The 13,434-nt window shown below is 52.8% G+C and overlaps 1 protein-coding gene across 1 annotated transcript in view; it reads left to right on the forward strand.

Annotated features, from left to right (window-relative positions):
* LOC106818291 (low density lipoprotein receptor adapter protein 1-B-like) overlaps positions 1–5,245 on the forward strand; it is a 17,811-nt gene extending 12,566 nt beyond the window's left edge. Inside the window, exons 2-5 of the mRNA XM_014823014.1 lie at positions 3,025–3,139; positions 3,363–3,564; positions 3,964–4,081; positions 4,561–5,245. Of these exons, the coding sequence (XP_014678500.1) occupies positions 3,025–3,139; positions 3,363–3,564; positions 3,964–4,081; positions 4,561–4,771 (646 nt within the window). The 3' untranslated portion in view covers positions 4,772–5,245. The remainder of the gene's footprint in view (positions 1–3,024; positions 3,140–3,362; positions 3,565–3,963; positions 4,082–4,560) is intronic.
* Positions 5,246–13,434: the final 8,189 nt, after the last annotated feature.

Raw genomic sequence — 13,434 nt, forward strand, 5'->3', positions numbered from 1 at the left:
ATATCCCTCCTAACTCTCCCCGCCCCGTCCTCTCTACCCTCCCTCCTCCTACCCTCTCTGACCCCTCTCCTCCCCTCTCTCCCACCCCTCCCTCTCCTACCCTTCTCAACTCCTCTCCTCCTTGACCTGCCGACAACTCCACGGTAGATGCTGGAGCGAGTGGTTAGCACGCGTCCTGTATCCTAGCCAGCTTTCTCGGGTGAATGCGGACGACCCGCGGCGACAACCATTGACTTTAGCAACGGGAGAGCGCGTTTTCTCTATAACCTTCACGAACGCTGCTCAATACTTCGCGGACCGGTTACGATGCTGAACCTTAGGACAGCCGACTTATATTGGTCGCTGCTATATACACCGTCTCTGATGCGTCGGTATGTTGCTGCTACGTGACGGACACGTAGAACTGTTACGCCATCGGTATTACCGGCTGGCCGTGTTATTTGACCAGGTCCTACCGGCAGTTCTGTTAGCAGATAGAGAGAGAGAGAGATGTTTTGAGAAATGTATGTGAGGATTGTGAAAGAAAGAGAGAGGAGTGAGAGAGACGAGGAAGGGGAGAGAGGAAGGAGAAGGAGGCGAGGCGACTTAGTGTAGAAAGGTAACGGAAAGGTGAAGGAAGGAGTGATAGAGGCGAGGGAAGGAGGGTACTTATGATGGCGGAGATAGCTATCGAGCGGAGAGAGAGCGAGAGAGAAAGAGACGGAGAGGGAGGGGGGAGGTAGAGGAAGGAGAGAGAGATAGATGAGACGGATAGCGAGAGGCGCGGAGGGAGAGAGAGAGAGGGAGATTGAGAGGGCAATGATACAAGAAAAATAGCAAGAGGGACGTGAGCGAAAGAGGAGTAGGAGACCTGGGCCCAATGCGGAAAAACTTCACAAACCCCGGCAACGATTTCAAGACCAATAGATTTGGCGCTGCTTGTTGACCTCGTACAGTCGGGCCGAAGTGTTGTGAAATTAAAGTAACCCGAGTAGTGCTCTGCGATATGTTGCAGCGCCTTGTTATGCAGGATTGGATGAAGGCCGGGAGGACGAATCACGGTAGTTACGCCGTCTAATATCTACTGGTACTAGTCTGTCTGTACCGTTAAGTGTTTATTCCCCACAACATCAGCTGTCCGCTACATTATCAGAGCTGCAACACTTTTTCTGAGCAAAACTGTAGTGAGGATGGCGTGAAATCTGGATAGTCCGAGGGTTCACGCAGTGACCCAGTATGCCAATAGGAGGGTCAGGGGCAGGCTACCCCCGGAAAAGTTTGTGATTCCGAGATTGCAATTTCCTGCATTCTGCGACCCAAAATGACAATAAGTTTCACACTGATTTTGACTGCTAATATAATGTAGTATATTATCAACTCATGTTATATAAAATGTAAACACTGAAACTCAAAAAAAGTCAACTCTGAGAAATATCATCACAAAATATTATTTTTTATTCTGTAATTATAAAAAATAATAAATATGCTAATAAAAATAGACTAATAAATTAATTATAGCAGCGTTGGCATCTCTACATTACTGGAGATGTATTGCACACAGAAATCTGTAGGCTGGGGGGATTGAGTATTGCACACGAGCCCGTGCTCACGATGTGCGTAGATTCGCACTTGTGTCATGGTATAGATCGCAGGCAGATAACCACAACATATTGTGCAATTTTATGAGAAAAAGAATGAAATTCTCTAGCATTAGTTTAAGCGTAAGTTACCATGATTGTTTATTTTAAATTTGGAGGTGAGAATCATATTTGACCTACTGAGACGTGAAAGTTCAAATCCAGAGCATAAGTCGCAGCCAGTCATCGTGTTTAAATGTTCATAAACGCGCTTATTTTGCTACACCAAACTAGGTGTAGAAAAAACATTAATAAGTGTATTTCCAACTAATTTGGGTGTTAGTAATGACCATTCATTTGTTGATACCTTTTTGATAACATTGCTGAACTCGAAAGACAGGCCATTTTTTTAGGTCCACTCAAAGGTCAAGTCGAATTAGCTTTTTTTCATAAAGTATTTCATAATTTATTACCTATTTTTATTCTCTACTGTGATATCCACCTCTGGATGGATTAACAGTGGCTAAAGAATCGAACACACCACACCACAAGACGACATGTACCAATAACACAAAGCAGCACAAGTCACAGACAGTATTTGGCACACTTTGCCAGCGGCCAGGTGCCATGGTGCGCAGCGACAGTTAGTGACATCAATTTTTACATTTTGGCTACACTCAGAACATTTACAGAGATATCGTGCTTCAGCTTGTTAGATAATAGAGCAATATTGTTTCGACTACGTCAACACATAAGAGGTCTGCCATACACCAGGGTGCTGTTTGTGATCCATGCACCTACACGGTCATAGCATAGGGTTTCTTTTACAAAGCTTTCGGGCATATACGATACATACTACACTCATGGACAGTTTTAGGGCCTTTTGTTCTACAATGTTTGCACGCCTTTTTCTGATAGCAGCTTCCTCGTTCAGCAAGAGCTGAGGTGCGGGCCTGGTTTGGAGGATTGTGCTTCTTTAGAGGCAGACGTTTCGGGGCGCAGCGACCAGTGAATCTTCAGTTGCCTTTGTTGCTCGACGCAGTGAACGTTAGTGATTGTATTTGCTCTCGTCGGCGTATATCGTATTTTAAATACTATATAGCAACTTACTTGAGCGTAGCTGATTGGCGTTCGTTATCGTCACATGTTCGTTATCAGTTTTAGTAAGTTTTAAGGAGCTGTCGCCATGTGATTGGCTCGTTTCTGAGTTGTCGTCTCCGCGACATTGGCTCACTCACGGATCGTCGGCGTCGCGTGATTGGCTCGCTCACAAGGCGTTGGTGTGTGATTGGCTCGCTCACAAGGCGGTGTGTGATTGGCTCACTCACAAGTCGTCGTCGTGCGCAATCAAATCGCGAGGTCGTTGTCGCGCGATTAACAACCTTAACGAGTCGTCGCATGATTAACTGCGTTAACGAGTCGTCGCGCGATTAGCACGCTAACGAGTTGTCTTCTTCGCCTCTCGCAGGATCGCCTTCTGTTCGACGGACAGCAGTAACGAGCGCGTGTGCGCGTTCAACGCTCGCAGCGTGGAGAACGACGCCATCGAGTGCCACGCCTTCCTCTGCAGCAAGAAGAAGATCGTAAGTGCAGTGTTGTTGCAAAACCGGCAAAGCCACAAGTGCATATTATATACAGACATAGAGCGTGACATATATATAGACATATGCGTTAGTTTGTTAATCGATCCGTATGACAACATATATTATAACAGTATCGGTTGCCAATAGCGATCATTCGTGCTCAACCTCGGTGAAGGTCGCCTGGAGTTTGTCGCTGACGCGCCCTCTTGTTTTTTATTCGCAGGCGAAGGCGATCACCCTCACGATCGCGCAGGCGTTCAAGGTCGCGCACGAGCACCACGTTCTGCGCCAGGGGGCGCCGCCGGCGACCGCGACGGGCGGCTCGACGAACGCGCGCTCGCTTCCCATGTCGACGCCGAGCGGCGTCGGCACGCACGAGAGTCCGGCGAGCGCGGGCAACTCTCCTCCGTCGAAGCTGTCGCGAGGTGAGTGCTGCCGGCGCCCCCTACCCTCGCGTGCGCGCTCCGTACCTCCCCGCTCGTCGCCGCGCGCCTCCGCTGCTTGCTTCTGTTCTCTCTGCTGGCTCTCACTTTGCGAGCATCTCTGCTGCAGCACGCCGTGCCATCTTCCTCGTTACCGCATCCTGGCTTCCTCTCTAGTTCTTTCCCCCCCCTCCCCGGATCCCTCGCTGCCTTCCTGTGCCTAGATTCATTTTCGCGATTCTATCTGCCTCCAACCTGTCTCCCTCTCCCGTCTCCTCACACCGGCTCCTTCCCTGGATCCCCTCCCTCCCATCTCACACCGGCTCCTTCCCTGGATCCCCTCCTTACTCCCTCTCTACTACCGAGCCAACGTTAACGAGCTGCTCTCTTGTCGTCTCGCAGTCTCGAGCACGTCCGAGATCCACGGCAACCGCAAGTGGGTCAACTTCGACGAGGAGCAGAAGGAGAACACTGGCCAGCAGGGGGCGTCGCTTGCAGAGTTTGACGACGGATTTGCCGAGTGAGTGTCCGTCGCGCGATCGTTAAGGCTGATACGATGCGCATCGCTGCGTATCATGCATATATAGTACATAATGGAATAGTAATATTACGTACGATATAGTACTTAATACAGTAATAATAACCGCTGAAGTACATTACGCATAAGCTGATTGGCTCGAATGCGTAACCGTGACTTTCGGTAAATGTCGATCCGCGGTGATAGAATCAGATTTTACGAGGCAAGCGAGCTCCGACTACGTGCGATGATAGGTGATTGATAATCTATCAGCTTTTCCTGTTTAGACGTTTGATCGCGTGATCAAATAAGATATTCTCTGATGACCGATCACTGCTCGATCGATCGATGAAGTGATCGATAATGTATTCTCTCGTGACCACCTGATCACTCGGTCATATTATCGATAACTTGTCTCCCACTCTACTCCGGCAGTCCGTTTCCCGGGTTGTCACGCGTCGTCTCTCCTCTTGCTCCCGCAGGTTGGCAGAGTCTCGTCTCAACCCAGGCGAGACGCTCTTCGGCACGACCTTGACCTCCGAGGAGCTTCAGAGGTCACCGGGGAGCCGCATGAGCAGCGCAGCGAGCAGCCGTGATTCGTCAGCCGACCGACACAGTTGCCGCGGCGACGCGAGCCCTCGCGGCGGCGGCGGCGCCAGGCAGCAGACCATCGACGACCTGCTGTGTTTGTAGTGGCGCCCCCTGCTTTCACGTTCGTCAGTGCGTGGACCCGACGAGACGCGTCGCCGGAGGGCGCCACCGTCATGCCGGCGGCGTTTCTAGTGGCGCCGTTTGTTGTCGGTGATGGTCGAAGCCAGGCATGTCGTGTGGCGACGCGGCTGGAGAGCCGGTGCCACCGCAGTGGAGCCGTCGTCATCTTGCCCTCTTCTTCCCTCTTGCCCCCTCCACCCTCCTACTCCCCTCCTCCCTCCACCCTCCTGCCCCGCCCACTGTCCGTACCTCTGATGTGGAGCAACCACCCGCCTCCATCCAGCCACGCCTGTACCTGATAAACCAGGTAGCCTCCATTCATTTACACAGGCACACGGTTCAGGCCGAGCAACCCAGCTCCACTCTAAGTCTTGCCTTAAGGTGACTACGTCACGAATTTTCGATGGTAAAATTTGTAAAATTTTTGTTGCCATTTTTTTCCATTAAAAGTAAGAACTAACGGGACTAAACGTATCGTCAAATTCTTACCTGATAAGATTGTTTCTCAACTAGCTAAAAATCCAAAAAACCTGGACGATTTGATATTAGTGTTCATAATATTAATTGCTTGCTATGGGTTATGTATGAGTCACGAGTGTATGTTCACATCGAACAATATAGTAAAATAGGAAGTATAATGCAGCAATTTAACCATAAAAAGTGAACAGAATCACTTGTATTTTGTGGAAAAGTGGATTTTTTATTTATTTTTTTATTATTTACGGTGACGTAATCACTTTAAAAATATTCCCAAGGTCTGTTAGCAACGCAGGTCCACTCCTTCCCTCCAAATGTCCACACACATCTGTTAGTAACACAGGTCCAAATGTCCACACACACATCTGTTGGTGTGAGTAATCGTGGTGATACTAGCTACGTCATCGCCACGCCACCTAGCCGGTGGTTTTTGTAAGAGAGGCGTTAATAATTGTCGGGTAATATATATGTGTGCGCACGTAGAATTATATATGTGAATATGTTAGCGTATATATATATATATATATATATATATACACGCCCCACTATCCTTAGTGTGTATTAGGCTATCGGTGATAATGTGCTAGTTGAACTCGTGATTGGTTATTGATCATTGATTATTTACTATTGATCGGTGGCCACACCCGCGGATGCTTTCCGACTCGCTCGCCAACGGAGCATTCCGGGGCGACGAGCGGTCGGCCCGCATCCGTGCCGCGTCTTAGTTTAATTTATTTTCGTCGTTAGCTTGGCGGCGCTCCGCCAGGTGGCGCTGCGAGTCGCGGACGCACGCGCACGGTGTACATAGCGAGAGGCGGGCGCGATTGTAAATGCCGCGCGTAGGCGGCAGCACGGTCGCGCGTGCACGGTCGACGCGACTCGTGCGAGAGACACCTGGTGGTTGGGTTTTCGCGAGGTTGAATCGTTTAAGGCGAGCCGTGCTCGACGGGGGCGCGTGCTTTGTATGACGACGCTGTGTCGTTCACGTATTCGTGGCGGGGGAAATGCTCGACAAACCAGAGAAAAATGTACGCCAGACAATTGGGAAAATATCTGTGTGAACATGAGGGGTTGTGGCCACGGCCGTTTTCGTGTGAAGTCGGGTTTGTGTCACCGAGAGAGAAAAAAAAACTGGGAAAAATCGAGCTAGTTGTCGCTCTACGTCGTGCTATGACTAGTAGATGGCGCTGTACGCCGCGCCGGCGACACCCGCTGGTGTTCGACTCGTCTGATTGTCGATTTACGTCGTTTATAGACGTCGTTATCCGGTGTTCTGTTAGATTGAGCGATTCGCCGCCCTCCGTGTCGTCCGTGTATTTTTATAATGCAATGTTGTACAAATAAATCAAGCTTCATGTTAAATACGAATCGAAGAGCGTTCCTGTCATCATGAGAGTTTTCGTCGCGATACCGCGAAGTGAAGTTACGAGCGACCTGTCGCGTCACGGGTTAGGTGAGGTGTGGAGCATGTGTGTGTGTGCGTGTTGTTGTGCGTGCGTGCGTGTTGTTTTGAAGGGTTTGCTGTTTGCTATGACGATCAATCAGGCTTTTCTTAGAATCGATGCTCTGTCGCATAGCAAGGAAAGTTACGAGTGGAGTGTGTGCGTGCGTGTGTAGTTGTGAAGTGTATGTAGCTTGTAATGAGGACCTATCACACACACGGTGCTACATATGTGTTCGTGTACTTGCTGTTGCTGTATTTTCAACTACAAGAATTGCTGCGCGCAGGTCAGTGTCGACACCTGGTGGACAAATATTTTATTATGTCCCCCTATCAGTTAATCGCACTTTTTATTGAGACCAACTAATTGGTATAATATAGAGCCTAATTGTTATATTATTTTCTCGTGTAGTGTTCCCCATTGGTGACCGGCCTAAATGCTTTACGAAGTCACGACGACATTAAGATGTGCGGCGGATATGGCCGTGGCGAACTCTAGCAAGCAAATATTTGAAATATTAAATTTTACACAGGGAAAGTATAGTCATGAGGAGGTATATAGTTATCCGCTAGATGGTGCATAAATGCGAAACTCCGAAATCGCTTTAAAATGTAACGCTCGTTTTCCTGGGGGCGCCACCATCCAATGGCATTAACACAGCTTCTTCCTCATCTTTTGGATTAAATTTGTAAGGTGATTAACAGGGTGTGGGGCAAGGATAAGGAGTACTATGTAGCAAGTGGCATGTGAGCGCAAAATTACTCATGATGGCAAAATTGATGAGTAGCAGAATGAGAGAGAGAGGGGAGGAGAAAAGAGAAATAATGACATGCATAGCTAAATATTTCACAGAGACCCATTGACCTATTAAAATTGAAAAGTAGATTGAATTTTTTAAATACCAGATCATATGTCCAGATCAAAGTCCATATGTATGACTTTGAAAACAGGAGACAATAATACAAAAGAATACGGGAATACGGGAAACAAAAGAATACGGGAATACGGGAATACTTCGTTGCGTTGCCCGGTCACCCGCGTCGGGTGGTGGGCGTGTTTGTTGTAAGCGGCGGCATCCAAGGTTAGAATCGTCGCCGCTTGCCTCGGCTGGCTCGGTTTGGATAGCGAAATGCCGCCGTGCGAACCGCGGGCTGCCTGCCACGGGTCTTTTGTAAAAGCCCCCGAGACGGAGCAGGGTGCTAGAGGATGGGCGTGTCTCGGTGTGGTTGGCCGGAAATTTTTTTGGGTTTTTAAATCAGCTTATAATTATAATTGTATATTCTACGTATTAATTAATATAGATGTTAGCAATTTTAAACCCTGCGTGTCGCGTGTTTGTGCGCTGTATATATGCGTGTAACAAATGCGTGCAGTGCTAATGTGAAATGCTGTGGGCCGTCGTAGGTAGAGGCGGGAGACTTGAGTGATTTAAGTGTGATAATGGCTGTTGTTATTGACCCATATACCAGTCATATTCAGGCAGAGATGATGGATAGCAAATGTATCATGTTATTGATTATATGCTACATCATGACATATTTTCAGTACTACACGTGTAGAGCACAACAATGCTGATCTTGTAAGTAAGGGGGATCTGTCGAAGGGCGTCCTCGGCGACTGGAGGGCCGATAAGTCGAACAGAATTCGAACACCTGAAGCGCTGCACGGATCCTGCTGGCTCCTCGGCAGCTCCTCGACTGCCTCCTCGACTGAGCGCTGCTGCGTACTGACTGCTCGAGGAGGTGCTGGCTCGCTCGGCAACCTGGCTGGAATAAGGTTAGTAACTTTTGTATTGTTCCCGTTCCTTGCTGGGCCTCCCTCCCTTCTTCTCGCTCCTCCTCGGCGTGCCTCCCTCTAGTCATCTCATCCGCCCCCCTGCTCGTCTCCGCTCCTGCCTCGCCTTTCCTCCTGCCTCGCTTCTGCCTCCTCGCTCGCCTCTCCTCCCTCTTATCATCTCCTCCTGCCCTCTATCATCTCCTCCGCTCGCTGCCCTGCCTCCTTCTTCTCCTCCTTCCTCCCTGCCGTCCCTCTCTCATCTGTCTCCTGGCCTCCTCCGCTCCTCCTGCTATGGCATCTGCGCGTCCTCGCTCTCCCTTCCCTCCTCCCTCCTCCTCCCTCCTTCTCCTCCTCCTGGCCTCTCCTCCGCTCTATCATCTATCCTGCCTGCCCTCTATCGATCGTCCTCCCTCCTCCCTCCTTCGGCCTGTCCTGCCCGCCTGCTATTGCATCTCCTCGCCTGCCTTCGTCGCTTCCTCTCCTCGCTCTATCATCTCGCCTCTATCATCTCCTCCTCCTCGCCTCTGCTCAGATGCAATGAGAGAGATAAAGAAGAAAGAGGAGAGGGTGGCGAGGCGAGGCAAAGGCGAAGCAAGAGCAGGATGCGGAGGGGAGAGAGGGAGAAGGCGCAAGAAGAGAGAGGGGAGAGAGGGAGCAGCGAAGAAGAGAGATGAGAGGGGAGGAGGGAGAAGGCGAGAAGAGAGGATGAAGTAGGAGAGAGAGGAGAGGCGAAGCAAGTGGAGATGAGAGGGGAGAGAGGGAGAAGGCGAACAAGTGAGATGAGTAGGGAGGGGGGAGGCGAGAGGGGTCAATGAGCAATGAGGCAAGTGAGTGCATCTCCTCCGTCATCTGCGGCTCCTCCTCGCGCTCTATCATCTCTCCTGTCCCTCCGGCTTCTGACCTCCTGCGCTCCCTCTCGCTTTCCGTGCCTGCTCTCATCTTGCCGTCGCCTTCTCCTCCTCTATCATCTCCTCGCCTCCTCTCGCTCCCTCTAGTCATCCTCCCGTCCTGCCCTCCTCCGTCGGCTCCTCCTCTATCATGCTCGATCCCTCTCATCGCCTCTATCTCTCCTTCTCCTCCTCCCGCTCTCCGTCTATCATCTCCTTCCTCCTCCGCGTCTCTGCCCCTCTTCATCTGCGCTTTCCTCGCTCCGCTCCTCCTCCCTTCTATCATCTGCCTCCTCCTCCTCGCCTTGACTCCTCGCTCCCTGCTAATCATCTCCTGCCCTCTATCATCCTCTTTCCTCCTCCCTCCTCCTCACCTGCCTCCCCCCTTATCATCTCCTTCCTCCTCCTCCTCCTCCTCCTCCGCTCCTCCTTTTCCTGCCCTCTATCATCTCCCTTCCCTTCTCTCCCTCTACATGCTGCGCTGCCCTCCTCGCCTCGCTCCCTCTATGCATCTCCCCTGCCTGCGCGCTCTCCGCTGCCTCGCTCCCTGCTATCATCTCCTGGCGCGCTCTCTCGCTCCCTCTATCAGTTCGCTGTCCTCCTCCTCCTCTGGTCCTCCCTCTATCATCTCGGCTTCCTCCTCCCTCCTCCCGCCCTTTATCTCCTCCCGTCCTCCTCCCTCTCCTGCCCTCTATCGATCTCTCTCCTTCCTGCCTCCCTTCTGCCTCGCTCGCCTCTTATCATCTCGATCCCTCTATCATCTCTTTCGCTCCTCGCCTGCCTGCGCTCGCTCCCTCGCTCCCCCGCGTCGTAGTCACTCCTCCCCGTTCCTCCTTACTCGGCTCGCTCCTCGCTGCGCGTCCTTTTCCTGCCTCTATCATCTCCTCGCCTTCTCTCCTGCTTTCATCTGGCGCTTGTCGCCGTCCTCCTCGGCCTGCCGCTCTATGCTGGCTCCGCTCCCTCCTGCCTCTCCTCCGTCCTCCCTCTAGTCATTCCTCCCTCCTCCTGCGCGCTCTTATCATCTGCCTTCCTCCTCCGCTCCTCCTCCTGCCTCTATATCTCCGTCCGCTCTCCCGTCCTCCTCCCTGCTATGGCATCTCGCTTCTCGCGTCCTCCCTCGCTGCCTCCTGCCTCGCCTCTATCATCTCCTTCTCCTCCTGGCCCTCCTCCCTCCTGCCTCCCTCGTATCATCTGCCTTCTCCTCCTCCTGCCTGTCCTCCGGTCCTCCTGCCTCCGCTCATCATCTCCTTCGCTCCTGGCGCTCCTCCTCCGGCTCCTGGCCTCCTCGTATGCATCTCTGCGCATCCTCCTCTATCATCTGCCTCCCATCTATCATCTCTTCCCTCTCTCCTGGCCTCCCTCTAATCCTCTCCTTCCTCCTCCTGCTCCGGCTCTCGCCTCGCTCCCTTCGCTCCTGCCCTCGTATCCATCCCTGCTCCTTCCTCCTCCTCCTGCTATGGATGCTCCTTCGGCTTTCCTCGCCTCCTCCCTATGCCTCCTCGTGCCTCATGACCTCTTATCTGGCTCTGCCTCCTCCCTCGTGATCATGTCCTCGGGCTCCTCCCTCCTCGCCTCCGTCCTGCCTCCCTCCTGCGCTCCCTGCGCTCTCCCGTCTATCATCTCTCCTCCTCCCTGCCTCCGCTCCTGCCGCTCTCCTCTTCCTCCCTCTATCCATCTCCTCGCCTCCTCACTCCTCCTCTCCTCTATCATCTCCTTCCCCTGCTCTCCTCGCTACTCCTCCTCCCTCCTGCATCCCTCTGATCCATCTCGCTGCCTCCTCCCTCTATGCATGTGCCTCGCTCCTCCCTCCTCCTCCCTCTATCATGCTCCTCTCGCTCCTCTATCATCGTCCTTCGCTCGCTCGCGCCTGCTCGCTCCTCTGCCCGTCCTCCCCTCTAGTCATCTCCTCCTTGCCTCCTCCTCCTCGCTCTATTGGCATCTCCTCCCTGCCTCCTCCTGCTATCATCCTGCCTCGGCTCCTCCTCCTTCCTGCGTCCTCCTCCCTCCTTCTCCTCCTCCTCGCTCGCCCCCTCTACTCATCTGCCTCGCCTGCTCACTGGCCTCCTCCTCATCATCTCCTCCGCGTCGCCTCCTCCTCGCTCCGCTCTATGCATCTTCCTTCGCGTTTGCCTCTGCCTCCCGCGTGCCTGCCCTCCTCCTCCTCTAATCATCGTCCTCCTCCTCTCCTCCCTCCTCTCGCTCCTCCCTGCTATCATCTCGCTCCTCCTGCCCTCCTCTCCCCTCCTCAAGAGGCAATGAGAGAGAGAAAAGAGAGGAAGAGGAGAGAGAGCGAGAGAAAAGAGGGAAGAGAGGGAGAAGGCTGAGATGAGAGATTAGAGGGGAGAGAGGGAGAAGGAGGAGAAGAGTGATGCGAGAGGGGAGAGACAGGAGAAGGCGAAGAAGAGAGGATGAGCGGGCGAGGAGAGGGGGAGAAGGGAGGGGAGGAGGCGATGAGACAGAGAAAAGAAGGAAGAGGAGAGAGAGGGACGAGAGGTGAGAGAAGGCGAAGGAGAGAGATGAGAAGGCGAGAGAGGGGGAGAAGGGAGGGGAAGGAGAGCAATGAGAGAGAAAAGAATGGAAGAGGAGAGAGAGAGAGGGACGAGAGGTGAGAGAAGGCGAAGGAGAGAGATGAGAGGAGGAGAGAGCGAGAGGGGAGAGAGGGAAGGCGCAGGAGAGAGAGGACGAGAGGACGAGAGAGGGGGAGGGAGCCAAGGAGAGCAATGAGAGAGAGAAAGAAGGAGAGGAGAGAGAGAGAGGGACGAGAGGTGAGAGAAGGCGAATGGAGAGAGATGAGAGGGGAGCTGACGAGAGGGGATGAGAGGGAGAAGGGCGACAGGAGAGAGATGCGGCAGGTAGAGGTGAGATTAGAGGGGGAGAGAGGGAAGATAGGCGAAGAAGAGTGATGCGAGAGGGGAAGAGAGGAGAAGGCGAGAGAAGAGAGATGAGAGCGAGAGAGGGGAGAAGGCTGAAGAAGAGAGAGGGGAGAAGGAGGGAGAGGGAAGAAGAGAGATGAGAGGCGAAGAGAGGGGGAGTAAGGCGAGAAAGAGAGTTTGAGCAGGAGCGAGAGATTAGAGGGTTGAGAGAGGGAGATAGGGCGAAGAAGAGTGGATGCGAGAGGGGAGAAGAAGGAGAAGGCGAAGAAGAGAGATGAGAGTGCGNGGTGAGAGAAGGCGAAGAAGAGAGATGAGAGGAGAGAGAGACGCGAGGGGAGAGAGGGAGAAGGCGAAGGAGAGAGAGGGACGAGAGGTGAGAGAAGGCGAAGAAGAGAGATGAGAGGAGAGAGAGACGCGAGGGGAGAGAGGGAGAAGGCGAAGGAGAGAGAGGGACGAGAGGAGAGAGAGGGAGGGAAAGGAGAGCAATGAGTGAGAGAAAAGAAGGAAGAGAAGAGAGAGGCACGAGAGGGGAGAGAAGGCGAAGAAGAGAGATGAGAGGAGAGAGAGACGCGAGGGGAGAGAGGGAGAAGGCGAAGGAGAGAGATGAGATGAGAGAGAGATGAGAGGAGAGGGAGAAGGCGAAGAAGAGAGATGAAGGAAGAGCAGGGTAGAGAGGCAGGCAGAGAGAGAACGAGAGAGGCAGGTAGAGAGGCAGGCAGAGAGAGAACGAGAGAGGCAGGTAGAGAGAACGAGAGAGGGGTAGAGAGGCAGGTGCCTCTCTCGTTCTCTCTCTGCCTGCCTTTCTACCCCTCTCTCCCTCTCTCGTTCTCTCTCTGCCTGCCTCTCTACCCCTCTCTCGTTCTCTCTCTACCTGCCTCTCTCGTTCTCTCTCTGTAGGTAGAGACTGCCTGCCTCTCTACCCTCTCTCGTTCTCAGAGAGAACGAGAGAGGCAGGTAGAGAGGCAGGCGGTAGAGAGGCAGGCAGAGAGAGAACGAGAGAGGCAGGCAGAGAGGAGAGAGAGAACGAGAGAGGCCAGGCAGAGAGAACGAGAGAGGGAGGCAGAGAGGCAGGCAGAGAGAACGAGAGAGGCAGGTAGAGAGAACGAGAGAGGCAGGTAGAGAGGCAGGCAGAGAGAACGAGAGAGGGGTAGAGAGGCAGGCAGAGAGAGAACGAGAGAGGCAGGTAGATA

Source organism: Priapulus caudatus, unplaced genomic scaffold (assembly GCF_000485595.1).
Source record: "Priapulus caudatus unplaced genomic scaffold, Priapulus_caudatus-5.0.1 Scaffold2142, whole genome shotgun sequence".
Classification (NCBI taxonomy): domain Eukaryota; kingdom Metazoa; phylum Priapulida; class Priapulimorpha; order Priapulimorphida; family Priapulidae; genus Priapulus; species Priapulus caudatus.